The sequence below is a fragment of the Rhinolophus sinicus genome, chromosome 2 (assembly GCF_057876585.1).
Source record: "Rhinolophus sinicus isolate RSI-liver-muscle chromosome 2, RSI-T2T, whole genome shotgun sequence".
NCBI lineage: Eukaryota > Metazoa > Chordata > Mammalia > Chiroptera > Rhinolophidae > Rhinolophus > Rhinolophus sinicus.
Window position 1 is genome coordinate 121,703,845 of NC_142502.1, and position 27,735 is coordinate 121,731,579.

General features: G+C 41.2%; 1 protein-coding gene across 2 annotated transcripts; it reads right to left on the reverse strand.

Moving 5' to 3' along the window:
- Window positions 1–155: 155 nt before the first annotated feature.
- Window positions 156–27,735, reverse strand: IL18RAP (interleukin 18 receptor accessory protein). 2 transcript variants are annotated; one of them, XM_019753915.3, is made up of 12 exons: window positions 27,662–27,735; window positions 27,300–27,374; window positions 21,574–21,743; window positions 20,823–21,141; window positions 20,549–20,726; window positions 13,234–13,384; window positions 8,968–9,033; window positions 7,205–7,328; window positions 5,148–5,299; window positions 3,984–4,121; window positions 2,393–2,566; window positions 156–1,717 (listed from the first exon to the last, which is right to left on the reverse strand). In XM_019753915.3, exons 3-12 carry the CDS (start codon window positions 21,641–21,643, stop codon window positions 1,395–1,397), a joined length of 1,695 nt encoding a protein of 564 aa, XP_019609474.3. In that variant the 5' UTR covers window positions 21,644–21,743; window positions 27,300–27,374; window positions 27,662–27,735; the 3' UTR covers window positions 156–1,394. The 2 variants fall into 2 exon arrangements, with proteins under 2 accessions (XP_019609474.3, XP_074188567.2); XM_074332466.2 differs by lacking the exon at window positions 20,549–20,726 and having other exon boundaries at window positions 13,311–13,384.

The following is a 27,735-nucleotide window of genomic DNA, read 5'->3' on the forward strand; positions in this document are numbered from 1 at the left end:
AAGCCACAGTGGTTTTTATGATGTGGGCACCTCTGTGAAAAAAGAGCTGCCGAGCATTTCATGCAGGCTCCAATCAGTGGCCAGATGACAATGACTTTTAGCCACTCCAAGCCTGGATCACATTCATACAGTGGATGTGACACATTACATGTGAGCGAGTCCAGAAGTTTCTTTGCTTTATTATTCACATAAATCATTCCATTCCATCAGGAATCACAAAGCGTGAAGGTTTTGCATTTATATGTAACTAGAACACTATTTAAACTACCGATTGAACTGTCATAAGGAAAACAAACTTATGAAAATGAAATTAGCCTACCAGGAACAACTGTTTGGTCCTCCAGCAAATCACCCCATTATTTAGGAAGACTTCCACTGAGATCAGTAGGTCAGGACACACATATAAGAAGTGTCAGCCTAATGGGCAAATGGCTCAGAAGGAAGCTCTTTAAAGCCCCGTTTTTATTCTCTTTTAACCAGTGGATAAACTAATTTCTCAGACTCTTACCTTGGCTGCTGACTCTTGCCACTGCCTTTCCAATTTGTGTGTAACTGTCAGTCTGTTCTTGTCTCCTCATTGCCCTGACCGTTTTGGCCTACTTGCAGTGGTCTACAGTAAGGCTGCGTGCTGCATGCCCTCACAAAGGCCACGGGCATAAGGAGAAGCTGAAATGAACCCCACTCTGCTCCCCAGGCCTTATGTCCCAACACAGGGCTGCATCAGCCCACGGAAGGGGCTCCTTCCTCTAGTTCATCTGCCCACAAGGGGTACTTCCCACAAGGACACAGTAAAGACTAATTGTGGCCTCCTCTGCTGCTTATCTCCAGGTCTCTTCCTTTCCTACTTGCTTTCTGTGCTCCAGAGTTAATGGGTGAACATGAAGTAAGCATTGTCTTCTTTACAGAGAAGCTTTTGGCAAAGTTGAAATCAGTCGTTCCTAATAATATTTATTTCATTGCAAATATATATATAATATACATATATAATACCGAGTAGACATAACAGTCCATAGCCACAAAAGTGGCCAGATCTACTGCTTCTGCTCAGACAACTAGGAAAATCTTAGGGGTTCTATGTGCTGAATGTGTGCTAGTATCTGGAGAATTCACTCTCCCTCAGTCCAGTCCAAGAAATTAGAGGCTCTAACCACAGCTTCAGTGTCATGCCAGTGCCTGTCAAGCTTGCTCAGACCTGGCAGGACACCCTCCATTTTATATTAGCCCGATCCATGCTGTGTGTTTGGTCCATCACCCTCCCTACTCACGAGGGACTGGAGGGGAGGTGGTTCAGGGCTCATTTCACCATTCCCTGAGCTGGGAGCTCCTCCCAGTGGTTTCTGTTTTACAGAGTCCTTTCCAGTGAAATAAATTCTTGGTATAATTCTGAGATGGCTCTACGTGAATCCTTTAGAGTTTTTCACAGGCATGTGATAGCGCATTTGAGTCCAGAACCTGGAATTGGAAGGCATTGATTTTAAGCCTCTCCAAGTGATGGTGGGCAAAACCCGGAGAGCCCTTTTCACAAGATGAGGTAGAGACTCTGGCTCTTGGAGGGGACAGAACTTAATTAAAATGAGTTTCAATGTTTGATCATTCAGGGCAAGATTCACTGCTGCTTGTAGTTCAAAGACACTAGGTCCGTTGACATAGTTGGGGCTCAAGATAAATATTCCTCTTCTACTTTTCTTAATAATGTTCACAATGTCTTCTGCATACACTGGAAATAAAGAATCTTATTAATTACAAGTGTTATTATTAAACCTTGAGTCTAAATAACCTTGAATCCCCCAGATCTACCCAGAAGGTTCCTTGCGATGGACACACTTATGAAAGGAGGAAAGGGAACATGGCTGACTATATCACGTTTGCTATGTCAACTCTATTGACAATTGAAGATAGATTCTAGTGTCTAGTGACTCAATTTTACATTCCTCCCCTGTCCTGTCTCCTCAAATTGTTGGTTCCTCTAGGAGCAAAGCTTGTTGGAACAAGGTAGGCTGGGATGACAAAGGGCCAAGGGGTGTTCCAGGCTCATGGGTGGGGTATCTGAGGCAGAGGAGGTCAGTGGGACAGGATGAGGCCTGCACATCTGATGGGAGATCAGGGCTGACCAAGTGCTGAGATTTGTGCCCCAGAAAGCAGGGAAAGACACTGTTGTTCTGGAAGGCCTCCCTGGGACCTGATATTATCTTTTCCTCTGAAGGTGAATTTTTTTTGGATGATGGAGCATGTCTGTGCAACACGTGTTTTTCTTGTTGCCCAAGATGTTCTAAGCTCAGGAGACCTTCCAGAAGATGTATATCCCAACAGAAAGAGTGACAGGAAAAGATAAGAGCACTTGTATTTAACTATCCCTCTTGTTCTGTCTTCTCTCTTGGCATGTAGGACTTACCTCCTCCTGGGGCCATATCTCTTTCAAGCAAAAACAAGGTGTATCCATATTTGTTTTCCAAAACATCAGGAAATAGATTCAGGGCCAAGGTTTCCTCACTCAGAGATGAACCAGCCTCACTCTCAAAAGAGCTCCATTTTGCATAGGAGATGAAGGCATCGAATTCCTTTTTATCTGAAGAAGAGGAGCAATAATAAGTGTAAGCCATTTACATGATGTTGCTATCATGGTATACCTACATATGCTCGAACCATATGGTAAATGGGTAAGAATTAACATTTGGGGTCCTTACTGAATTAGTTAAAAAATGAAAGAAAAGCAACAACTGAGTCTATTTCAAAACCTCACTGATAAGTGGTAGTAACTGCCCAGAATAGAATTCTAATTTCTGAAGCACTCCTGCAGTTTCTCTGAGGTCACATCAAACAGCTGGGGCCTTCCGTGATTAAATCACATGTACTTGGGGGTTCCTCTGAGCTTTCTTTGCATCTGTGCTGTTGCTGTCTCATGAGTTACACATCAAAGAAGAGTGTGTGCGCCATCAAAGCATGATCCCACCCAGTGAGCAAAGCACTGCTAAGACCTTGCACCTTGTACCTTACAAAGCTGGTGGCACACATACCTCTACTTGAATACCCACATGTGAAATGAATCAACGAAAACTCCCCAGCAGGTTGCTCTCAGGGTTGCATGAGATACCGTGTATGAAGAGCTTGGTGTCTGCCTCACGGTGATCCCAAGATAAATAGCCATTCCCCTCCCTTCTAAAATTGCAAACATTCTAACATTATGGAACTCCCGGACTAGAGAAACACAGAAGCAGCTCTTCTAAAGAAGCAAACGTTAGTAAATGGTATCATCCTGTCTCACGGGAAAATGGATAGACACTTCATTAACAGTATAGAACTTGAACCTTACAGAACTTCAAGCTTTTGGGGACATTTCCACCATCTTCAAGCTCCTCATTTTATAGGTGAGGCTGATCGAGGTAATAGTTAACAGGGGCTCTGATCCAAACTGCCTGGGTCCAAGTCCCAAGCTCTAAAAATGCCAGCAGTTCAATTTGGGGCACGTGACTTTATGTCTCTGCCTGGCTTGTAGGATTGCTGTGACAATGAAAATAGCTAATACACATAACTGGCATGTACTCAATACAAGTGAAATACTAATTGCTGGCTTATACTGTGTGTTCACTATATGTTAGATAGTTTTCTAAAAACTTAATCTGTGTTAACCCAATGGGCTCTCACAGCCTTCATTGTGATTACAACCCTGTTTTACAGAAGGGGCAACTAAGGCATGAAGATGTTAAGTCATTTGCCATATTGCTTTAGGTTTGTTAGCAGCGAGATTATTTTCAAGTCCAACATGTCTGACAATAGCATCATCAACAAGAGTCCTGGTAACGGGAATGAAAAGAAATTGTTTCTTCACCTGCTCCCAGGCCTCTCAGGTGTGAAACACCAGACCCAGGGGCAGTTTCAAAGCCTGAAGGGCATGACTTATCCATCAAGGAACATGTGTTTCTGGAGCTCCTCCCTCTAAGTCAGCTCTGAGAGGAAAAGTCAGAAGCAAGTGGGGATCACCTTACCCCCAAGCGTCTCATCCTTCCTCTGGTAGGTTCGGTACAGCAGCACTATTTCAATCCAGTACATGTAGAGGAGAGCGCCTGCCATGAGCATTCCTGCCAGGGCCATGACAGTGCCAAGTAGGATGTACAGGAACACCACTGGGGAGAGCATGGCAGCCATGAGCAAACGCAGAGACAGCATTCCTAGGACAAGGCCACACTCAGGCCAACCAGTGTCTTTTCCAGCTCTATTTTATCAACACCACTGCTACTGGAAGCATTTCTCTTGAATCTGGAAATGTCTTAAAGCACATCTTGAGGGAACTACCATACAATGAACTCGGGAGAACCTGGGGGAAAGGGCAGTTCCTGATTGGGGTGGCCTGGCAAACTGACCATAGCCATTTTTATTTCTTTTCCCTATAAACTTCTACACAACACATTTGCATCCCTCTCATCGTATATTGTAAATTATTATCATGTATTATCGTCGTCCTTACTGAAGTCTATGTCTGGCTCAATTTTGCCCCCTCTGTGGCCCCTAATACGTGGGACACACCTTTATGGAGAATTCATTAGGGGGCAGGCACAAATTTTGTCTTCTTTGAACCTCATAGGCATTCAAAACCTGCTGTCCTAGAATCATCTATTAATTGAATGAATAAATGAAATCAACATCTCTGAGCATCTTCTTAAAAAAAATAAATAAAAGCTATTCCCTACCAGGAATATCTACTCTAGCTTTACAAAGCTATGATCTGTGATATACACCTATCACCCTGAACACTGAGCAAAACTACTTTTTCTTGCCTCCACTCTCCATTATGTCCTCTGGATTCAGAAGCCAGGAAAGGGAGCTAGGTCCTAGCACAATACCTACCACATAGAGCATGCCCTGTAGGTATTGATAGAATGAATGAATGAATGATAGTCTTTTCCAACACAGCCCCCATGCACGGAGTATTAGTTAAGAGGACCAGCTCTGGATCATTGATACAAAACTTGCTAGGTAGTTGTGTGGTCTTGGCTAAGGTATTCAGTGAGTTAACACAGCAAAGCGCTTGGAACATTGTCTCACACAGTAAATACTAACTGCTATCATCATCATCACTAGCATTTAGGAAAATTCCTCTCCCCTCAAATAAAAGCAGTTGTATGCCTCCTGCAGCAAACTTCCAGGCTCACCTCCTTTCTTTTCTTTCAGTTGGATGGACTGGGTTGTGTTGCCGATGGAGTTTTGAGCGAAGCAAATGAACATCTTGCGGAGATCTCTCTGAGTGACTTCTTTTAAGTGGACAACACGCTGGATGATTTCATCCTCGAAGGTGGATTGAACACTAGGAAAGGAAGGGAAACATCTCACCCATTCAGTAGATAAACTGTCATCTATTTGCAGTGTTTGGAGCTCATATAAGCAGCCAACAGTTTGGCTTTCAGAAGAGTCATAAGATCAAACAATATAAGGAGATGCCAGAAGGATATAAGATGGTCAGGGAGGGCTCTTATGTATGTATGTATGTATGTATGTATGTATGTATGTATGTATGTATGTATGTATTTATTTATTTATTATTGAATCTGCTAAGCATCATTCTGACACTGAAATTTAATTTACTTGAGGACCTCAAGTGACCTTTCTTGTTCTTAGAAATCCCCCTGAGAACAGATGATAACATTAACTTAAGAATAATCTTAAAAACTACTAACTTCTAATGAGGGTTTACTGTGTATCAGGCAGTCTTCTGGGCACTAAATGAGGAGTATCAGATAGCCTCCTTGCCTCATAGGAACCCCACGTGGAAACAGTATGTCGGTCCTAACTTGGCCAGCAATGCAGACCAGACACAGAAGGTGGGTGACAGTCCAAGGTCACACCACTGAGAAGTGGCAACCTCATTCCTGGGCCTGCACCATTCTGCCCCATCCAGGAAGCGTGCGTCTTAGCATTTATTCACAATGTGGATTCTCTAAAGTTGTCAATCTCCAGCCTGTCTTCATGTTAAGGAATATTGTTTAGGTAAATGATGCTTTAGTCTGTGTTGCTTGGAGCCTATAATACCAACCTTTTATCACAGAATGTTTCTTACCTGCCAGAGACTATGATAAGCATATCACCTCTACTGTATCCGCTCCTTACAAGGACCTTGCAAGGTGGATTATAGATGGTGTGATGGAGGTTCTCAGGGTTTGAGGGCCACACAGGATGTGTGAAGTCAGAACATGTCCTCTTTGTGGGCTACTTTGAACTTTGATGCAACATCAGCTTAATAGGGGCCCAATGACTTCTCTTGTCATGACATTCTTGCTAAATTTTATTACTGTTCTCCCAAATCTGTCCTTTTTTATTTGTAGTGTTGTATATTTTTAAAATATTACATTTGTTTATTGAAATGCTTTATAAATCAGAAGGAAGTGCTTAATCCATAGACTATTATTTTGGAACAGATCTTGGAAAAACAAGGGACTATCTTTTAGCGACAGGCCTGGCAGATCGGATTCAAGTCCTTAACCCTCCAGGAACTGTGAGGGGTTGGATAGCTCCGAATGGCTAGAGTTTTCCTTTTCCATGAGGCAAATTGCCTTCCCGGTAAATTCTGGCTACTGAGTTCTGTGCTCCAGAGAGCAACAACCTAAGTCTAGTTTCTCATAAAACATAATAGCTGCCAAGTCCTTCAAGACAGATACCCCACCTGAGTCCCCTTTCCCAGGTGGCATTGCTTCAGCTATTCCTCACTTCACGTTTTTTTGTTGTTGTTTTATTTTTTGTCAGACTCCTTATTCTTGTGCCATTTCCTCATTTCATACATTCTGGACTGTTAATGACTCCAGAGATTTGGATACACTGAACAGACGGCACTGGGGGAAACGGAGAGATGGGGAGGGGATGGAGGGTAACCATCTTCCCCGTTTGATGCACAGGCTACTTCTATTTAAGCAGCCTGGGTTGGTGTGTCTCTCTGCTTGTCAGCTTGATGTTTAAAGCAGCCACATCAAACCGTTGCTACAAATTAAGCTTTAAAATAACTTAAATGTTTTGTTCTATGGCCCTGTCCGAAACTGCATTTAGCTCCCATGTTTAAAATTAACATGAACTGTGTGTTTCTGTACTTTTATTTTCACCACTAGTCGGTGCTTGTGGCCACTTCATTGATTCAGCTGTGTGTGTATATTTTAAAGGTTTCCAAAGGTAAAAGCATTCACTGTGGATTGCAAAGAATATTGTCTGCTAGTTTCTTTCTTACCTCTTCCTCTCCGAGGTTAGGATTTCCAACTGCTGGTTAGAATCTTTGCTGTACCATCTCAACACAGGTTTAAAGTCCTTTTGGAAGCCAAATCGCGCTGTGCAGTTAAGAGTCAAAGGCTTTCCTGGAAATTAAGGGGCCACAGAATATAGGAAGGAAGGAAGTGAGAACGCTTTGTGCTGTGTAGGAGAAACACTCCACCTGAAGACTGGTCCTTGGTGCAGTTAGGTTTGCAGGTAGAACAGGTGTGCCAGAAATAACCAAACATTCACCTGTCTCTCATTCAGAAACAAATGAAACCAGGTATGTTTGTTTCTGATGGGCAATACTTAGATCTCAAACCGTGACTATACAATCTTAAAATACAGCATAGAGAGCATAGTCAGTAATATTGTAATAACTATGCATGATGTCAGGTGGTACTAGACTTATCTGGGTGATCACTTCGTAAGGTATATAAATGTCTAATCAGTATGCTGTACACCTGAAACTAATATAATATTGTATGTCAACTGTAATTAACAAATAAAACTGTAATTAAAAATAAAACGTTAAAATAAAAAAAATTAAAAGATTGGCGTGGTCATAGCACTAAGATGGTTTGAGGATAGATACCAGGAAAATTAGAAGTATCAGTGACCAGCCTGGTCTTCTAATGCTGCTGTGAAGTACAGGTGTGTCAATAAAGAACATTTTTTAAACCAATACTTGCATATGAATAAAAATCATGAGGTTATTGTGGCATATAACTTAAGGAAGACATGTTTGAGATATTCAGCTGCATTTTGAATACTGCTGTATAGATGGGCATGCATCTTATCACACTACCACCCTCTTTCCCCTCATTTTCTCTGTAACGGGTATCCAGATACACGCTCTGCCTCAAACTCAGTATTTTAACCATGAAACGGTTAGGGACTACATTTGAAAACTCATTTTTGCACCTGAATAATGTCCCCTCCTGCAGCCATACTTTAAAATTCACTGATACTATTTGTAACTTGTTATTTTCTAATTAATTATTATTTTTCTTCTTTCCTCCTTCCTTTCTTGTGATGTTTCTCGTCTTTTCATTTTTATAATGAGGATATACTGATACCGCCACCTAGCGGTCTTTTACCATAATATCTATTTTTACATTTCTTTCTACAAATATATGTATTTTCACATTTAAAAGAACTTATTTTATTGAAACAACCAGTACTTGGTTTTAAATAGACCAGGTATTATTTAGCTGTTTGGTAAGATGACAAAATGAAAGTTGACAAAATGAAAGAGGACCATAGGAAAGTCACATTGCCCCACTACCCAAAGAAGACACTACTTTGGAAAACAAATTATTTGCCTAAAATTATCTGGAAGACCAGACCAAACATCATATGTTTAAAGGTCAATGCTACTCAAGTTGGTAAATTGGTTAAATTTATAGATTTAACCAATGGACCCAATATGTGTAACCGCCTGTTTCTGGGGTGAGTAAGGAAGAACCTAAAATCTATTGACCACGCACCAGCCACCTAACATACATTATCCTACAATGTCACCTCATGAGGTCAGTTTTTTATTTTGCCTATTTACAGATTTACAAACTGAGGCTTAGAAAGATTAAGTGACTGTGTGAGGTCATCACACCAGTCAGTGGCTGAGTCAAGAGTCACACCTAATTCTCTCTGACTGGACATCTAGTACTCTCTCCTTCTATCACACTTAGACCTGCTCCCAGAGCGCAGTGTCAAACAAGGGTGACAATGCCGCCACCTTACCCAGTTCTACTTCCAGTGTGTCCACGATGGGTTCCAGAATGTCTGGTTTGACACGCGTGTCTTTCACTAAAAGATAAAGATAAAAATAGTTATTTGCATTGAGAAATCTGACAGCCTGCCTGCTGAAGACATGTGCATGATCACACATTGGTCTGAATGTTCTGATGCTCTCTCTGCAAATTTTGTTTATACTCCATAAGGTTAGAAATGCAGGTTTCTATGTGAAATGCATGCCTTCAGAAATGACTGTCGCATCAGGTTGTGGGTACTAGCAAAACATTCGTCCTTAAATTCGTATCTGCCCGGCTCACCCATGGCAGACTTGAGCCCTCAGTCCCATCTTCTCCTACAAGATTGCGTATTGGTGCCATCTGGCTGAGTAATCCGACAACAAGGAGAATTCACCTGAGAAAATCAGCCAGATTGGACTCTACCCCCTCCATTCTTAAAGTCGTGGTTTGTTTCAAAATAAAAGTGAGTCCCATCGTTCATTAATCACCTATCTCTCAGCTTCCTGTCGCAAACTTTCAAATGTGCCTCCACTGTCACACTTCCTCTGGAAGATGTTCCTTCCCCTGATAAAGGAAAATTCATCACCTTTGCTCTGGCATCCTCTCTTATTTCTCAGGGACCTCCTGCCCTCAATTATACCATCTCTCTCCCGTATCTTTAATGTCTCTCTCTCTCTCTCTCTCTCTCTCTCTCTCTCTCTCTCTCTCTCTCTCTCTCTCTCTCTCTGTCTCAGTCTCTCCATTTAAAACAAAGAACAAAACCCCTCCACCTCACTTCCCTGCCTTACTCATTCTCCTTCCTTTCCAGCCAAATTCTTGAAAGAGTGCTATTTGCTCATTTCCTCCACTCCCTCACCTCCCACGGAGTCTGATTTCTGCCCCCATCACTCCACCGCAACTACTTTGGCTAAAGTCACCAGTGATCTCCGTGCACCTCAATCCACTGGGCACAACTGAGTTTTTCATCAGCTTTACTTCTCAGCAGCATTGGCCACACCCAGTTTGGAATCCTCTCCTCTTTTGGTTCCATGTTTCTATATTCTCCTGCTCACCTCCATCACCTCTACTCACTTCTCTATGTGCTTGTGGGTGCCTCTCCTCTGTGCCTCTTCTGAATATCAGATCTCTTCCTAGTTCTCTCCTAGTGGTCTTGCATTCTCTCCCTGGGCGGTGCAGTTTACTTTCTAGGTAACTTCCCTACAGAAGGTCTTGGTCCTCAAAATGATCTCTTTCCCTCATCATCAATTTCACTTCCTTTACTGCTCTCCTCCCCACCCTTCCTCTTGATGACACCCCTTGATGATATAAATAATGACGACCACCTTCCCAGATCCAATAATTAGTTCTCAGGCCTCCCCATTAGAGGCAGAGCATCACTCCTCCTCCTTGAGACACTTGAGTCGCTATGCCCTGCAACAGCTCCCTTTGTTCCCACACCCCTATTGAAAGTCCTTTGGGGACCCTCCTCTTCCTCACCTGTCCAAGTGGTAGAACGGTCCAGGCCTCAGTTCTGGGCTCTCTTATTTCTATACTCACTCGCTAGGTGATGTCAGGCCTGTTGCTTCAGATACATATTATGTTGGTCACCCTCTCATTCACATCACCAGCCCCAAAATCTTCAGACCAGTTTACCCAAAACCCTACATGTCGTGACGTGGATGACCAAAAGTCCTTTCATGCCTAATCCCTCATTTCTTCCTCAGACCTTCTTTCCCAGCCTTTTCTGTCTCATTGAATGGGGCCACCACTTACCAGGCCAGAAAACTTATCCAGGCCAGAAAACTAACACATCCTTCATTTCCCTTGTGTTTTTTTGTCTTCCAGAGAAAATTCATTATCGTGTGCTGTTTATGCACAAATTAAGCCATTTCTCATCACCCCTGCTAAGTCTATTCAAAAAGCAACCAGAGACAACTTTTAAGAGCATGAATCAAACCTGCTGGTCTCCCACCTGGGCCCTGCATCGGCCCCTGTGGATGCTGTCCTGTGCTGTGCTATCTTCTCTCAGTATCTTACAGGAAGTCCGCCTAGTCGCCCAACTTAACACCTAGCTCTCATCTTCAACCCCTCCTTTGCCCTGATCTTCATTCCCACTTTCCACATCCTTTAAGATGTACCTCCTAAATATTTCTTGAGTCCGTCCACTTCTCTGCACCTCACTGCCACTCCCAGGTCTGGCCACTGTCAGCAATTGCTTGTTTGACCACAGCAACATCCTATTTCTTCTCCCTGCCTCCATTCTTGCTCCCTAAAACACATCTCCTATACAGTAGGCAGAGTGGCCTATTTCAAATACAAATCTCCTGATGACACTCTTCTGCGTAGAACCCTCAATGGCTCACCATTGTTTCTTGGATAAAGTCCAAATTTACAGGAACAGTGTGATCTCAGTTCTGCATCCAGACACTCCCCCTCAACTGACCGTCTTTTTCCTCACTGACTGCATGACCAAGCTCTCTCTCATCCTCCAGATGTTAACTATGCTGCTCCCTCTGCCTGGAATGGCATATTTCCCTCCTTCATTGGGCAAATTTGTTGTTACCCCTCAGTTCTCACTGTGATGCGCTGTGCCCAGGTTTGGGCTTGGTGGGGCCTCTGCTTCTCCTCTCTACTCATCACATTGTATCATGATAGCCTGTTCCCTCTCTGTCTGTCCCACAAAGTAGTAAGTTCTGAGAGACAAGAGGAAGTGTCCTGGTCCTCATTCTTATATCCTTAGCACCAAGCCCAGTGCCTGACGCATATTGGATGTCCCAGAAAGATTTGTGTGAGAAGGAACAAATGAAAGAATGGAAGAGTAAATGGAAAAGACAGGAATAACGACAGAGAAGGCTTGATTGATTGAAAGAGATGCAACACATGTGGCAAAGAGTCCTCTGGGAGAGAGAAAAGCAGAACCTGCCACTGAAAGTTTGATGAGCCAAGTTGTCATACCTGAGTTAAAAAGCAATCACACATCACTTGGAGGGGACAAGTGGTGCAAAAGGGGTAGTTGCATTCTAACTTCTTATCCAAAGAACAATCTAATATAAATTTAAAATACTGAGATCTAAAGTAGTGGAGAGTGTAAAGGCAAGGAAGCAAGCAGGAGTGTTTGAGTCGGCTTCAGTGGTTTGTATCTTGCAATAAAAGAAGAGGAGGTAAAATTGATTAATATATTCCTAAGCGCTAAATCAACCATTCTGTAGCTGTTTAATACACAGCATGAATGACTGACTCTGTTATGTTTTGACATAGGCCATGCTTAAATTATTACATTATTCACGCTGATACTTGTAAATTTAGTAAGAAAGGCCCAAAGGAAAGACTGGGCCAAAAATAGAGAAGTCACGGAAGAATAAACCCAATGGACCAATAAACATATAACAAAATATTCAACTTCATTAGTATTCAGGAAAATGTAAATTGCTATTAAAAAAAAGAGACCCCCACTTGACACCAATCAAAATTTCTGAAGACATCAAACACTATTTCGGAATAATAAGAAACTGTTCATTGCTGATAGGTGTGTAAATTGGATGCTACCTTAGAATAATATCATATGTCTATAACATAAATCACATTTTATAACCTAAAACAATATTCTATTTTATTGATGGATACACACACGTAGAAAAAGCATAAAAACATAAATGCAAAGGATATAAACTATAAGACTGAACTATGTTGAGGAAGGGAGGGTGCAGGAAGCGATGAGGGGATAAGTCTCAAGTTATATCTGCAGTGTTTTGTTTCTTTAAAGAGAAAGTGAGATTTTAAGCATGTAGAGAAATGGTAACAGTATTAAAGTTGGTGACAGCTACATGGGTATCACTTATTTCTGTGTGTGAATTATTAATACTATTTTTTAATTTCCTACAAAAACAAATGAGGCGTCAGTGCATGGGAACCAAACTTATGATAACCTGAATACCATGTTTCCTCGAAAATAAGACCTAACTATAAAATGATTTTTCAGGAAGACATCCCCTGAACATCAGCCTTAATGCATCTTTTGGAGCAAAAATTAATATAAGACCCGGTCTTATTTTCGGGGAAACACGGTAGGATCCAGAACTAGGGCTTCCTCGGAGAATAGAATCTAGGTTAATGGAAAACCTGATGTTTGCCAATGTTCAAGGCTTTCCATGACTATAGTGTATGATTATCTTTTTTTTTTTCCCAAAAAGGAAAAAATTACTAAGCCACAGAAAGGTAACTATAATTGTGCAATTGGGGTTCAAATCTCAAATCTTGAAAGCAAAAATTCACTTACCAATGGTTCTCACTTGAACAACAGCTCTGACTGTCCATGAACTTGAATTATCTGACTGAGTATAATCACATACGTACGTGCCCTGGTGAAAGTCATAGATTTCACCCAGTTGCATTCGGTTACTCCTTTCTTCAGAGAGTAGTCTTCCATTCTAATCCAAGAGACAAGAAAATTATGTAACTTTCTTTAACCAGAGAATTGTTATTAATAATAATTGCACAAATAAAAAACTTAATGAATTTGAACCAGGGAAGGGGACAGTCAGTTTGAGACAAGGACATCAGAAAAATACCGCCATGCTATGAGAAGATTCTGTTCAAAAATCTTATTTGTAAAATTATTTTTTTAAATGAGAGGCATTTTCAAATACAGTTATATTATGTGTGGAGATCAGGGTACCAAATCTAATCAGCCCCACCAAGAACTAGTTAACCCAGCATTTCCCAAGCCGCTGAGACTATTCTAGAAAACTCATCATGTTCTAAATAGCTGATACCTAAAGGTATTTTTTAAATACATATATATTCATATTCCTGGAAACTACATAGGTTTTCTGTGTATGGGGCTAATATAAAATTTCCTTTTTAAATAAATTTCACTCTACTAAAAGAATAACATTTAAATTAAAAATATTAAGTAAATAACTTAACAGGTGTACATAAATATGACAAAGAATGACTGATCACTGAAAAGCAATTATTTAACTCACAGTTGACCCAAAGGCAAGTGCGAACTAAAATACAATTATGAACATTTCTGGACTTAGAATCCATCAGTGACACCGCTTTGCGTTTAGGATAAAATTTAAACTTCTTCACAGTCTGACCTCGCCATCTGTTCCCAGACTTAGTTCCTGTTACTGCCCGTCCCACGCGCCACTCCCTAAACATCCACCTTCTTTCTCAGTCCACGCACTTGCACATGTCTTCCTCCACTTTTCCCCAGGGGACAGGCTGCTGCTCAGAGGTGCCTCCAGAGGAGCCTCTCGTGGAGACAAGATATCAGTCACTTCATGCTCCCAGAGCAGTGAGCACACACCTCCGCCATTGTATGTAGGCCTTTTACAGTAATTATGGGTTTTGGGATCTCCTTCTCTGTAGTGGTTGAGAGTGGCCTTTGTGTTGAGACTTATAGCTGGCCCCAGACACACTGGGAGGAATGAACACAGACCCCTTCCCGCAGTGAGCTCTCAGTCTAAGAATGCAGGCCCTGAGTGCTAAGCCAGAGAATGATGCTCTCAGCGCATATGAAGTGGGGTGCCCACTCCAGTCTATTCAGAGCCTTAAAGAATATGTAGGAATAAGTCAATTGAGTGTAAGTGCCTTAGGAACATTTGAAGCAAAGCATGTACGTAGGAAATAAGGCCGAGGTGAAAGGGCTGGAGCATGCGCTTGTGTTTGATCTTGGTCTCCAGTCTTTAGCAGGCAGGCTGGCAATAGTAAGCTCTTGTAAGTGATGAGTGAATGAATGCATGTCTAATTGAAAGAAAGGTTTTGAAGCCTAAGAATCACAAAAGGTCAGACTTTTTTTTTTTTTTTTAATGGCAACTAAGTAGAGAAGCTCTTGTAAATTTAAGCAAAGACTATTCATACTCTTTTTTGTATCACTAAGAACTGAGACATAGTAGGGGCTCAATAAATATTTGTTGAATGACTAAGGATCACTGCGACAATCAACTTGTAGCCCCTAAGCTCCACGGGACACGTAGCCTTCCAACATCCAACTAAGAGTACCAGGAGGACATCTCTTACCGCCGTAGTTAAAAGGAAAGAATAAACAACAAAAATAACAAAACACTAAGAGCCTGTTTTCCATGTAGATGACAAAGTCCTTTCTCATATATTATCGCATATGATTGTATGAAGGATTCTCTGACTTGGGTTGCATAGATTCTCTGTCTTCCATTTTACAGATGAGAAAACTGAGCTTCTGGCAGTTGTGTTTGGTTCCATATCACTGAGCTAGTTAAGTGAGAGGACTAAAAAGTAATCTAAGTTTTCTGATTTTGAGTTTCAGGTTCTGATTGAGGAATTTCCCTTCCACTTTGTCTGTTGACTGGTAGACTCAGGGATTCCCCTACTCCAAGTCTCTGGTGTGGTTCTTGTGGCTCAAGAAGGGATTTCCAGTCAGTGGTGAGGAGCCCAAGTGGTGGGGAGGAGTGTGGGGGGATCAAAATTGGAGGGAGGGGCAGCTGCAGGTAGGAAGGTAAACAAGGCCAAGAGGAGGGACAGACAAGGTTAATTACCTACGAGGTGATTTCAAGAACTAAGAATCAAGGTTCAAAGCGTGGGGTAAAAGTCAAAGACAAAACTCTAGAGAGCACAGTAATAACATACAAAGAGCAGAAACTGGAGTGGAGGTGTGTTTAAGTCACATGAGAAGGTAATAGGGAGAGAATACAGAGTTGGAACTAAGACCTCAGCTGAGCCCCAGGTAAGATGGGTGATAACAAGGTAGACCTGGTTTTATTTTTTCCCATACAAAGATCCGTATGGCTCAGGATGTATTATTAAGACTTTATGAGATGGAACTAAAAGGAAACATCAAAGAAAAGAGATAATTAAGAAGCAATTTGTGTAAAGAATGATTGGAAACCCATTCTAATAATACAATCACAAGTGATTCTAATAGGAAATAAAGGTGCTACTGGGCCTACACAGGGAATTCTTTGTTTTGTTCAGATATGAAACAATCACGAACAAAAATGTGGAAGGAGGAACCTCTCACAAATAGTGTCAGTAAATCCTAGAGAGAACTGAGGCATGAAAAAAAAAAGAAATTGAGGACACTAAAAAGGGACTTTTAAAGATATGTGTGAAGCAAGGAGAAGAACGAAGAAACATACTCTACCAGGAGTAATTATTACAATATTATACTCTAATATCATCAAGCTTTTGTACTACCGGGAAATACCACCACTCCAGAGAGCACAAAGCACATTGTGTTATTCAGTGGGATTGGTGCTCCCTGGAATTGGGCAACACTGGAGAGCTCCTACCTGGGCTTTTCCTACCTAGGCTGGGAAGACTCCAGCATCTGTATCTCAAGCTCTGTCCTCCCTGATGGATTTGATATTTTCATGTCAGTTTTAATGATTCATTGTCACCTCTGCACATGTCACCTCTCCTCTTCCCTAACTGAATTAGCTGTTACTTTCTCCAACTTGGTAAATGCTGTGAATATATTTTGAGCCACAAAGACACAAAATATGATAGCCATCTCTTTCACACACCCCAATTAAAGCGTTTGATTGTTTATTTTATTCCTTGAAAATGTCACTAGCATCCACCATCTTCTTTCTGTTCCCACTGCTAGGTCCCTGGATCAAGACTCACACTTGTAAAGTTCAACCACCCCAACTGGGACCCAATAATCACACCACATAACCAACCTGCAGCCTCTGTTCCCAGCTCTCACCATAACTACACGACCATGCTGCTCTGCTGACCACTAATGGGATGTACCCTGAATGTTTCTTTTTTCCGTTGCCTATGTTGCACATTCCTGAGAAGAGCAGCTGCACAGTCTCTTGCTCTAATCATCAACTGACAATGTTCTACTTATACATGAATTTTGTACTAATATTTATTTTTAATAGGAAAAGGGTAAATTATGGAAACTATAGACTGATGAGCTAGATGTCAATACCTAGCCAAAGTCTTGAGTGAATTATTAAACAGATGGCTTATGAACCCTAAAAAATGAAAAGGTGTTGAATATCAGCCAGCTTGCATTGACTAACAGCAATCATGGCCGTCTTCTCGTTTCCTTCCATGACAAAATGATTAGATCAAAGGCTCAGAGGAATATAGTAAATGCACTATATCTTCACTACAGCGAGTGATTTGGAAAACACTTTCATGACCTTCTAGATAAATAAAATGGATATATTATATGTGGGCTGAGTGACTCAGGCTTTGTCTGACTGTTTTAGTTAATAGAGTAGCAATCCACCAAAGTTATGGGTTGATTAATGGACCATATGTAACTAGAAGGTCAACCTAGGGTCAACAACTGAGAACTGTCCTCAGCGCCAGGCTGTTCAGTGTTTTTACGAAGTGCTTCAGTGAAGACATATCATGTGTGTATCTCATTTACAAGTCTCCTATATGTAGAAGTGATGGCTAATATGTTAGATTTCAAAATCAGAATTCCAACTGCTTGACACATAGAATAATGAGCTAGAACCAACAAATTACAGTTTAATAGGAATGAATATAATCATAAACATGGGTTAAAAATTCTACTCTATTAGCACAAAATTGTTGGTCTGATTGCAGTTCTTATGAAAAAGATCTATCTGCCAACTTAGAGTGAATCAAACATATAATGAGCTGTACCAAAGCTAATACAAGCATAGACTGCAATGACATACTTTCAGAACAAGGAAGACAATAGTTTCTCTGTTTTCAGTATTGGTTAGACAACATGTAGATTATTGCCTTGAGCAGATATTAGGAAAGTGTCCAGGAGTCTGAGTTCTAAGATTTAACCATGAGAACAATCAAATGGGGCCAATGTATCAACCTTGGAAAAATCAAATCTAAATGATCTTTACTTCTTCCCTATTTGGAGTCACATTGATGTTTGGGCTAGCCAATCTCATCATTCTCACCAGTTCTCCATGTCACTATGCTCATAGAATGCCAACAAGTGCCAGTTACTGCGAGAACTAGGCCAAAAGGAAATGAGAAGGAGAAGTGGAGGCCTATGTGCGAAAATTCCATGGAACACAGGGCTCAGAAACGGCGTGGCAGCTACTTTGTGGTGAGCGAATGTGGTATAGGCGTGAGATTGTCTTAAACCACCAATGGAAATGTTGCTCATGGCACATGTCTTACTGACAGGAGTTCATGAAGAGTGTTTCCCATTGACCTTTGTTACAATGTTTCCCACGTCAAATGTTTTCTTAGCTAAAAAACATAAAATGCCCTCTCATTAAATGTAGTTATCATTTACTTAAGATGAAGTCTCTTTATGCCAAGACTATTTTTTATATTTTTAGAAATTAGAAAAATACAGAGAAAACATTATTAGAATAAATAATAGATGATTCACTTTAATTCCAACTTCTCAGTCATTAAATATTTCAATTAAGAATCTCCAAGCCTTGGAGCTGAGCTGCTGATGGGCGGCCGGTGGGCTCTGTTGGTTAGAGCGCAATGCTCATAACACCCAGGTACTGGTTTGATTTCCCCATGGACCAGTGGGCTGTGCCTTCCAAAATTAGATTGAAAACAATGACTCGACTTGGAGCTGAGCTATGCCCTCCACTAGATTGAAAAAAACAACGACTTGCCTTGGAACTGATGGGTGCTGGAAAAACACACTGTTTCACAATAAATTTTTTTTAATTAAAAAAAAATAGAATCTCCAAGCCTAAATTTTTGACATGTCTATTAAAAATATTTTGGAAACCTTTAGAGACTCCAGCCCATAAATTTACTTCAGTTGGCTATTCTATACATCTGACAGATACATTCCCGGTAAGTAGTTTCATCTGAATTCACTAACACTATGTTTTCATCTTTTCTGTTCTGAGATGTCTTAGGTATGACCCACCTACCACCTGAGTACCTGTTGTTTAGCAAGAAAGGAAAAAAGGACAGGGTACTATTTCCTGGCTGATGTCTTCACTTTTAGTAATACACTGCTAGCATGAGGTCTGTGAGTTTCCAGGTTACTGCGTGCGTGTATGTGTGCGTGTGTGTGTGTACATGCACACATGCACGCAAGTCATGCAACATACCCTGAGCCATGACCTCTTCAAACCTGCGTCAGAAGGTACGATTTTAAAGATAGCCATCATGTACCTGCTTTTAGGACAGAAGCCTATTCACCATTAAACACATCTTGACATTTGCAGTCAAGGTTCCAGAGAAGTGACATAAAGCCTCCTTTTGTAAATGTCATACAACTTTAGGGTTTAGCCTACAAGAGCAATATGTGCAGTAATTTGGCAACTACTCTGTGGCCTGTGCTTATCTGAAAGTGAAAATAAGTTTTAGTTTCAGGGACACCATCACTGAAAATTCAAATGCTTTTTCATTTGAAATAACTGGGGACAAGCGTGCTTTACTGGGCTAGAAACAGCCTACCTTGACATCTGTTATCCCAAATTACAAATACTTTTGAACCAAGCGAAGTTTTGTTCTTAAGAGAGAACTGAAAATAATTAACAGAACCATTGACTTTTCTTACTAACCTCATTTTAGAGGTTATGAAATTAATGTATTTCTTAAATTAGGATGTTATTGAAACCAGCATATTTTCAGTGTCACTTTAAAATACAAATGTAAGACCTTAAGCCCATCGCTCATCATCCCTACAATGGACATAATAACAGCTGTCCACTTACTGTTGCCAAGTCTCAAGAGAATAAAGTGAGAAAATGTCTCTTCACACCACAGTCATTGTACCCCCACTAGTCTCTAATTGTTGAGTCTGCCCCCATATAAACAGGGGCTGCTTTCTTGAATTCAATCAGTGGTCATTTAAAATGATTATTTTTTATATTAACAAACAGATATATTTTGAAGTCAAGTGTCAAGTTTCTTATACTTTTTTAAGGCAAAGTACTAGACTTTAAATAATTATTGCCAAGTGTAGGAAGCAATTTAAATTTTACTCCCTGATTCCACCATCCAAGGGTCAAAGGACATAAGACTACGTTGAAAGAGATGCTTACACAGCATTTGTATATCTGTTAGCACTTGGTATAATTATAAAACCTGAAAATGTGAAGTGTTTTTATTATGTTTATTCACATGTGCTTCATAACTCAAAATCATTGTGAAACTTGCCTTTTCCTGGCCCCTGTTCCCTTTTTTTTCTTAACATTGCACTCCCTCTTCAAGGTCTCAGGGCCATCCTCTGTTTGCCTTAACTGTTCTTTCAGATATGTCTGCTTAGGAAAGTATTCTAGTTTCCTATTTCTTTGAAAACCCTTCAAGTCTTACTTGCTGGGTGCTCCCTTCCCCTGAGCAATGCCCATTGTTTTCCATGGGCAGTAAAAATGGACTAATCCAGCCTTCTGCATTAGCAGATGTTGTAAATTTATGACTTATCGCACATGTGATATACTTGAATTTTAGACATTTTCCTGGCACTATCAAAAGGATGATTTTAATAATTAGAATATCAGGTTCTGTGGCTGCCTAGGGGAAAGACCATTTTAGAAAGTCAGGTCTTCTCTGTAAGCACAAGGTCAACCTCTAGACCTCAGATCCTCAAACCCACATTTCTATAAAGTACAAACGGAGATGTTACCATAAAAACCATAGCCTTACATCAATTTTGGAGAAGTCATTCTTACCTGGTACCAGGTCACCTCTGGGCTCTGTACATCACTTTGGCAGTCGAGACTAGGGCAATAAATATCGTCAATGCTACCAAGAGTAAGGTATTTCTTATGTGGGCACACATGGGATATGTTTGTCTTGGGCTTAACTTCTAAGACCATCTTAATGCAACAGGCCTCATCCTGGGGGCTCCTAGGAGAGTTGACAAGGTCTTATGAACATAGATATTATATCCAGAAAATATGGGATTTAGGAACGTTTTCAGATAGGAATGCATTGGGGACTTACCTAATCCTGGGTCTACAAATATACGACCCAGCATTGTTCATCTCCACGGTCAAAAAATGTAGGGTGTTCTGGTCCAGAATGATGTGAGAATAGTTTTTAGTAATTTCCCTTAATGGATCTCCATTTTGAGGTTGTAGGTACCACTGAACGTCAGATAGGTCCTTACTACCACTGCAGGGCAGGTGTTCAGGACCTTGGGTGGGTGAGTGTTGATTTCTGTTGTAGAAATGGGATTTCTCTGGCTCTGATAAATCACAAAATAAAACAAACTCCTCACTTCTCTCAGAATATGTCCAAAGAAGTTTTTTGGTGAAGCAATCTGAAAAACCCAATAAACAAAGCAACGCAGAAACACATTAGAAGATGAAACTCTAACATATTTACAAAGAGTAGTTGTGTGTCTTTCCTCTTCACTGTTCCCATTTTGCAAGGGAAAAAAAGTTCAGGTTCTAACTCCCTCCCAGTGTCACCAGTAGCAACAGTTATTTCCTGTTAAAAATGGCCGAACCACCCTTCATTCCCCTTCCGCTGCTCCGACTGACCACCAGCTATGATGACTGGCTTCCTCATCCATGCTTGGTATCAGCTGAAAACTGTTCACCCCGATAATTTCTCCTCCTACACACACCTTAACAGTAGGAAGGAAATGTGCTGTATTAATAGGTCATGTCGCTGATATATCAGATTATCTGGCACTTTAAATTTTGACCACAAGACTCACAGTGTTAACATGAAACGCGAAAACCCCTACCTGAAGTATTAAATCCTTGAATTCTCTCTCCTGCAACAAGCCAAAGAAATAACCATTCCAAATAAAGCATTGTTCTCCCTGGGTCCTGTCATCACTTCAGTAAATTTGTTTTGTTGCTAGAGTGGAGGACATCAAGATTCAGAGCCCCACTCTGAGAATCCTCTTCATTTCTGTAAATCAAAAAATGGGAAATGAAGAAATTGGAACTTGTGATCAAACTGCAAGTCACACAGGAAGCTTTGAAAGGGCAGGTCCTCCCAAATGAGCCCTCACAAGTCCACATTTGTGTGGTATTTTCAATGGCATAGCAGTCCCTTTGTGTGTGTCATTTCCTACACATCTGAAGGAGGGAGAACATTTCAAGCTCATGGTATCACTTGGATCTCTACCCCACACAGTGTCTTCTTTTGACTCCATTTTTTTACAGAATTTTTTTTTTTTTAATGTTCTATCTAGTACATATATTTCCATGAGTAACTTGGAAAGAATTAAGTGAAAGTTTTCACGGGGAAAAAAAAAAAGACCCAAGATGAATGAAAATGTCAGGTTCTTCACATTTAGGAAAGCTAGTGGTATAGCTCATATGAATAATTAATAAAGTTTGAGACTGTCTGCACATTACTAATTTTTATTATGAGTTACAAAATAGAGGTTGCTTCACTCTCTGTGCCTCAAATAAAAAAACGGACAGTTGTTGCTGGCTGGCATTACTATCAATACTCTGAAATATAGAATCAAGCGAGAGAATCAGAGCCTGGGCTGTGTTCCTGGGGGTCTTGTCCCCCTTGCTGATAGGGTGGTCATTAGAGTTTTCACACCATTTACAAGAGATGAGATAAGGACCCTGGGAGGGTGTCCTAGTCCATTCAGGCTGCCATAACAGAATACCAAAGGCTGGATGGTTTATAAACAACAGAAATTTATTTTCCACAGTTCTCACAGATGCTGGAAAGTCCAAGATAAAGGCACCAGCGTGGTCATATTCTGGTGAAGGCCCTCTACCTGGTTCAAAGCCAGTGCCCTCTCACTGTGTCTTCACTGGGTGCAAAGTGTTAGAGATCTATCTGGAATCTCTATTATAATACTATCATGCCACACCTGAAAGCTCCACCCTTATTACCTAAGCACCTGCCTACGGGCCCCCTCCTAATACTATCACTAGGGGTTTCATCTTTGAGGGGTAGGATTTCAACATATGAATTTGGAAAGGGAGTGAGTAAACATTCATACCATAGCAGTAGGTAATATTTGATTTTCATTTAATTTTGTTTTTAGAAGCAAATAAAAGTAATTTTCCTACAGAACAGTTTAGTCTATGCCTCTGAGAGTTCTGAACTATTATCACTAATATAAAAAAAACCCACCTGTGTGTTATTCTTGGTGTTACAGGAATAAGATAATTTAACCCTTTAACTTTAGCTAAAATTTTCACCTAAAACACTCCAATGCTGTTTTAGGTTCTTTGGGGGGGAGGCAAAATAAATGGCACAGCTCCTGTACTCAAGGTTCTTACACAATGTGGAAAACAATCTCAAAGAAAAAATATTATTCTAACATGTATTAGAACAGCAAGGAAGACTTTGTTCAAGATTATTGAAATAGGGGAGAAACATCAAGCTCAATTCAGAATACGACAAGGACAGGTGAGGATTTATAGCCAAGGAGCAGGGTGAGGGGATCAGGAGATGGAAAATTACTAACAGCAACATCAAGGACAGGGGAATTCTTATTAAAAGACCAGCAGGATTCTTTCTGAAGGCAGGTGACGGGCTTAGATATCAAGGCTGATCAAATATCAAGGATGGGAGAATCACTTAGCAGAAGTCTTTGCTGGGCAGAACAAAGATAGGACTGGGGCTAACATCAAAGCCTGGTTGACAAGAGTCTTCAGAGGGGCCTAACTAAAACTTGGTCAAGGAGAGTCTTTGTCAACACGAACATTCAAAGAAACAATTCCAGGAACATTAAATAAAGAAACAAATGCAGTGATAACAGAAGAGAAAAAATAAAGAAAGAAGAGAAGGAAGGAAGGAAGGAGGGAGGGAGGGAGGGAGGGAGGGAGGGAGGGAAGGAATAAAGAATAAGTTACACTAAATATCATATGGCCACTCTGAAAGTTGCCTTTAAAAGTCTTCTCCCCACAACATCTGTGTTTCCTTGGGAGCTCACAAAACCAATGTCGCTCTCTCCACATCTAACCAGCCATGCAAGTTCCTTTTCTCACTCCTCCCTGCGCTTATTGGTCATTCCTTCAACCACTCCCTCCACCCATGACTTTCCCAGAATATTTCTTTCCAGGTGTGTCCATCTTTTCTTATGAAGAAATACTTGGCTCTCCGCATCTTATAGTAGTCTTCATTTTCAACCAGTTCCCAACACACACACACACACACACACACACACACACACACACACTCACACACCATGTCTCCAACGTCTTCAGGTGCAGGAAAAGGGAGTAACTTTAATATTTATAAATGAGTTATCAATAATTAATGTTTCTCTAGCAGAAGCACTGAGCTTAAGGTGTCTTTGGGGATCCAGTTGGAGCGTTCCAAAAGCAGCAGGGTGGGACTCAGAGAGGGACCTGGGTCAGCAGCATAGGTGGGTGTTCAGACCAGAGAAGTCTGTCAGCTGCGAGGAAAGGGCAGATAGACTTCCTTGAGGAACACCAGCCTAGAAAGGTGGGTCAGGGCCAAGGGAACATTGCAAAGGATAAACCCAAAAGGAAGAAAAGATACAGAACACAGAGACCACCCTGAGACTAAGCACAGAAAAAGTTTGGAGCTACAGAGGAATCGGGCACAAAAATACTGAAAAGTGTCCACTAGGTTTGGCCTCCAATGGTCAGATCAGCACGCACAGCAGGGATGAGAAGATGGAAAGCTGTGCAGTGATGAGGGAGTAAGGGAAGGAGTGTGGGGAGTGGGGACAAGTCACGCCTGCCACACTCTACACTGTGCAGGGCAGTCAGGGAGGTGTTTGCTCATTTGTTAAGGAGAGTTTTGACATAATTCCACTGTGAGGGGAATGAGTCGGCAGGGTAGCAGGTCAAATAGAGTGAGGAGCGGGTTCATGGACTGTTTTCTCTGAGAAGGTTTCCACCCTGCAAACCACAGAGAGGTTATCTTGGACAGGAGGCAAGCAGAGCCACTCAGCGTGGGCAGGTCTATCCAGACCAGTTTGCCCAGGTCGGAGCTGGAAGGGCAGGATGTTTCCGCCTGGCTGCTGAGTGCTCAGTGAAGAAGGGACACAGTGAGATAGATGGTGGAGAGCCTTGAAGAGTGCCAGGGCAGAGACTAGCGTCACTGCATTATTTATCCCCATTGGTGACAACTGGTGACTCTTCCTTATGAGGCCTGTAGTCAAAGAATGAGGCAGATTAAAGTAACTGCCTTCCAAGATTTGGTCTGCCCCCCTTGCCTTTCTTTCCTTTGCCCACAAAGCCCCTCAATGAACAGTCTCCAATCCCTGGAGGCATCTTCCTACGCATGAGATAAAGAATCGATTCCCAAGCACCATGTGTAAAACCCTGTGTGACCTGATTTGGCTCCTTTATGTCTTATCTTGGATATCTCCTCCAGAGAGAACTTCCCTGACAACCTGCATAATGAAACCCATCTCTCTCTCCTGACCACTGCACTCGCCAGCAACTCATCTGATATCACTTTATCTTAGCACACATTATTGTCTGAAAATATCTTGTTTTGAAAACTCCTCTCCCACTAGAATCGAAGCTCATATCAGTAGGAACTGACTCTCTTTTCCAGACTTCATGATTTCTCCAAGAATACTGCCTGGATAACAAGAAGGGCTCAGCGATTCCTTGCTTATAATTTATCCACACGCAAGTATAATTGTTATTTCAGATATTGTGTTCTCCTGTTAGATTGGGAGCTCCTTAAGAGTAGGGATGCTGTTTCAGAAATCTTATCTCCAAATCCCAGGACAAACTTTCATGCATAAATCACCATCACTTCTGTTGTTCAAATAAATGCAAAACACTTCAGGAGTCAGAACAAATGCATAACAATCTAGGTTTAACCATTAACTTGCTTTGTGACTCCAGTTAAGACACCTAGCCTCTCTCTGTGCTTCAGTTTTCTTATTTGAAAAATAAATTATTTGGGTGTATCAGTAGTTCCTTCACATTAGAGGTAGGGGATCAGAACTTCTGGGGATTTAGCTGGGAAATCTGTGTGTGTGTTTTTTTAAGCTCCCTGACTTGGAAACCATGGGATTGCATGATTGCTAAAATCATCTCAGTTCTAACATTCTGTGATTCCATGGTTGAATGTCTGAGACTATAGCAAATGGGTTACCATGGCACCCAGCAGTCTTCAGCCCTCAGGAATACCCATCCCAAACTTGAGGGGATAAGTGCTCTCTCTAAGATGCACTCACCTGCTTGCCTGGGAACTCAGGCAGCCTGGGGCTGTTTCCAGATGACAGTTTTGTCTCTGAGACAGTGTTTCTCAAATTATTTTGATTATAAGAATCACCTGGAACACTTGTTACAAACGCAGGTTTCTGGACTCTCCAAATTCTATCGGTCTGGAGAATCTCCAGATTCTCAAGGAGAACATGGCATCTGCATTATCAACAAGCGTCAGAGTGATCGCTATGATCCAAGAAGCACCCTTGGGAAGAATGCTTGTCCTCAGGGACAAGAATAGAGCTTGGGAAGGTGGGTCCATGCTGAGCTGTAGTAGCTGTAGCCAGCACTGTTGGCAACTGACCAACCCAAAAACAAGTCCATTCTGGAAACTCCATTTATGTGGGATAACACAACTGATGTTGTTTGTCAACATCTACCTCTTTAAGACCATTTAATGTCTATGCAGTGCCTTTCATTCCACCATCACTAAAATGCTTCCGTGAATCGTAAGGAATTGCACAATGTGCAGAGTCTATTGATTATCGAGCACTGGGCACTTGAATACAAACCAGGCTGCAGACTCTCTGTTCAGGAAGTAAAGTGATGGACAAGTGGCACTGAATATTGTGGGCCCCTGGTCTCTCACATACTTTCTGTCAATACTCTGGAAGATGACTATTGCCCTCTCGTTTTACTGACGGACAATCAAAGCTCATGTTGCTTGAAATAGTGGCCCCCACTAGTAATACTAATCACACATCTGGTAAGTATTAGGAGGGTAGTTTATGCACAGATGTAGAGGGTCTCAATGAATCTGATTTTCCCATCTCCACATGCTGTTGCCTCACAGAAAGAGACGAGAGCCCAACAGGGGGGCTTCAAGTATCTGAAGGGTCTCTCCTCCAAAATCTTTCTCATTTTCAGAACCACATTTATTTTGTCAGAGATTGAGGCTCACCCACCTCAGTTAGTCAAGGCTGCAGCTTCAACTATCATTGGTTGATAATGAACTAAAAATTTCTCTGACCAAAGCTTTGGATGGGAAAAGGTGAAAGAGAAGAAAATACTGGGGGAGGCAGTTGTCAAAGTTGGCAACCGTCGTGAGTCCCTCTACTCTTCACTTTTCCCACAAAATGCTCAAAGCACTGTAAATAGGTTTATTTTATAAACACCAGTATTTTTGTAAAGTGAAGCCTCAAGATATACAGAGATATAAATTTTGCTAGTTAAATAGCACATCCATCATTACAAAATATTTTATGAAAAGGAATTGTGTTAGCAATTCATTTCTCAGCTTACCTTTTCTGGTTAGGAAATCTAGTGGGGGAAAAAAGTACTATTGTCTTACCTTCATTTCCTGTTCTTAAGACATAAAAAAGAGGAAGGAACTTCAAGTCATTTCAGTGACTGCCGGCTTTTCCATCTGAAGGAAAACATATGAGAATATCAATTTTCAAAGTGTTCTACTGTACCTCTTCCTAGCCAGAGAAATAACTGGAGAAGACACAATAGCTGGAGAAGACACAACTGGAGATAGACACAACTGGAGAAAACAACTGGAGAAGACACAACTGGAGAAGACACATTTAACTCTCACAAGTTTAGAAATAATGGGTTACACCTGGAGAAAAAAGAAAAGCTGTCGGATTTGACAAGTGACCACTGGTATTGTCAAATCTATGGTCTTACAGAGGAAAATCAAATAACTACCGCTATCAGTAGATGGAAATGCCTTGAAGATGAAGCATCTAAAACTTTTTGGCCTACCCTTCAACAGATAAGGT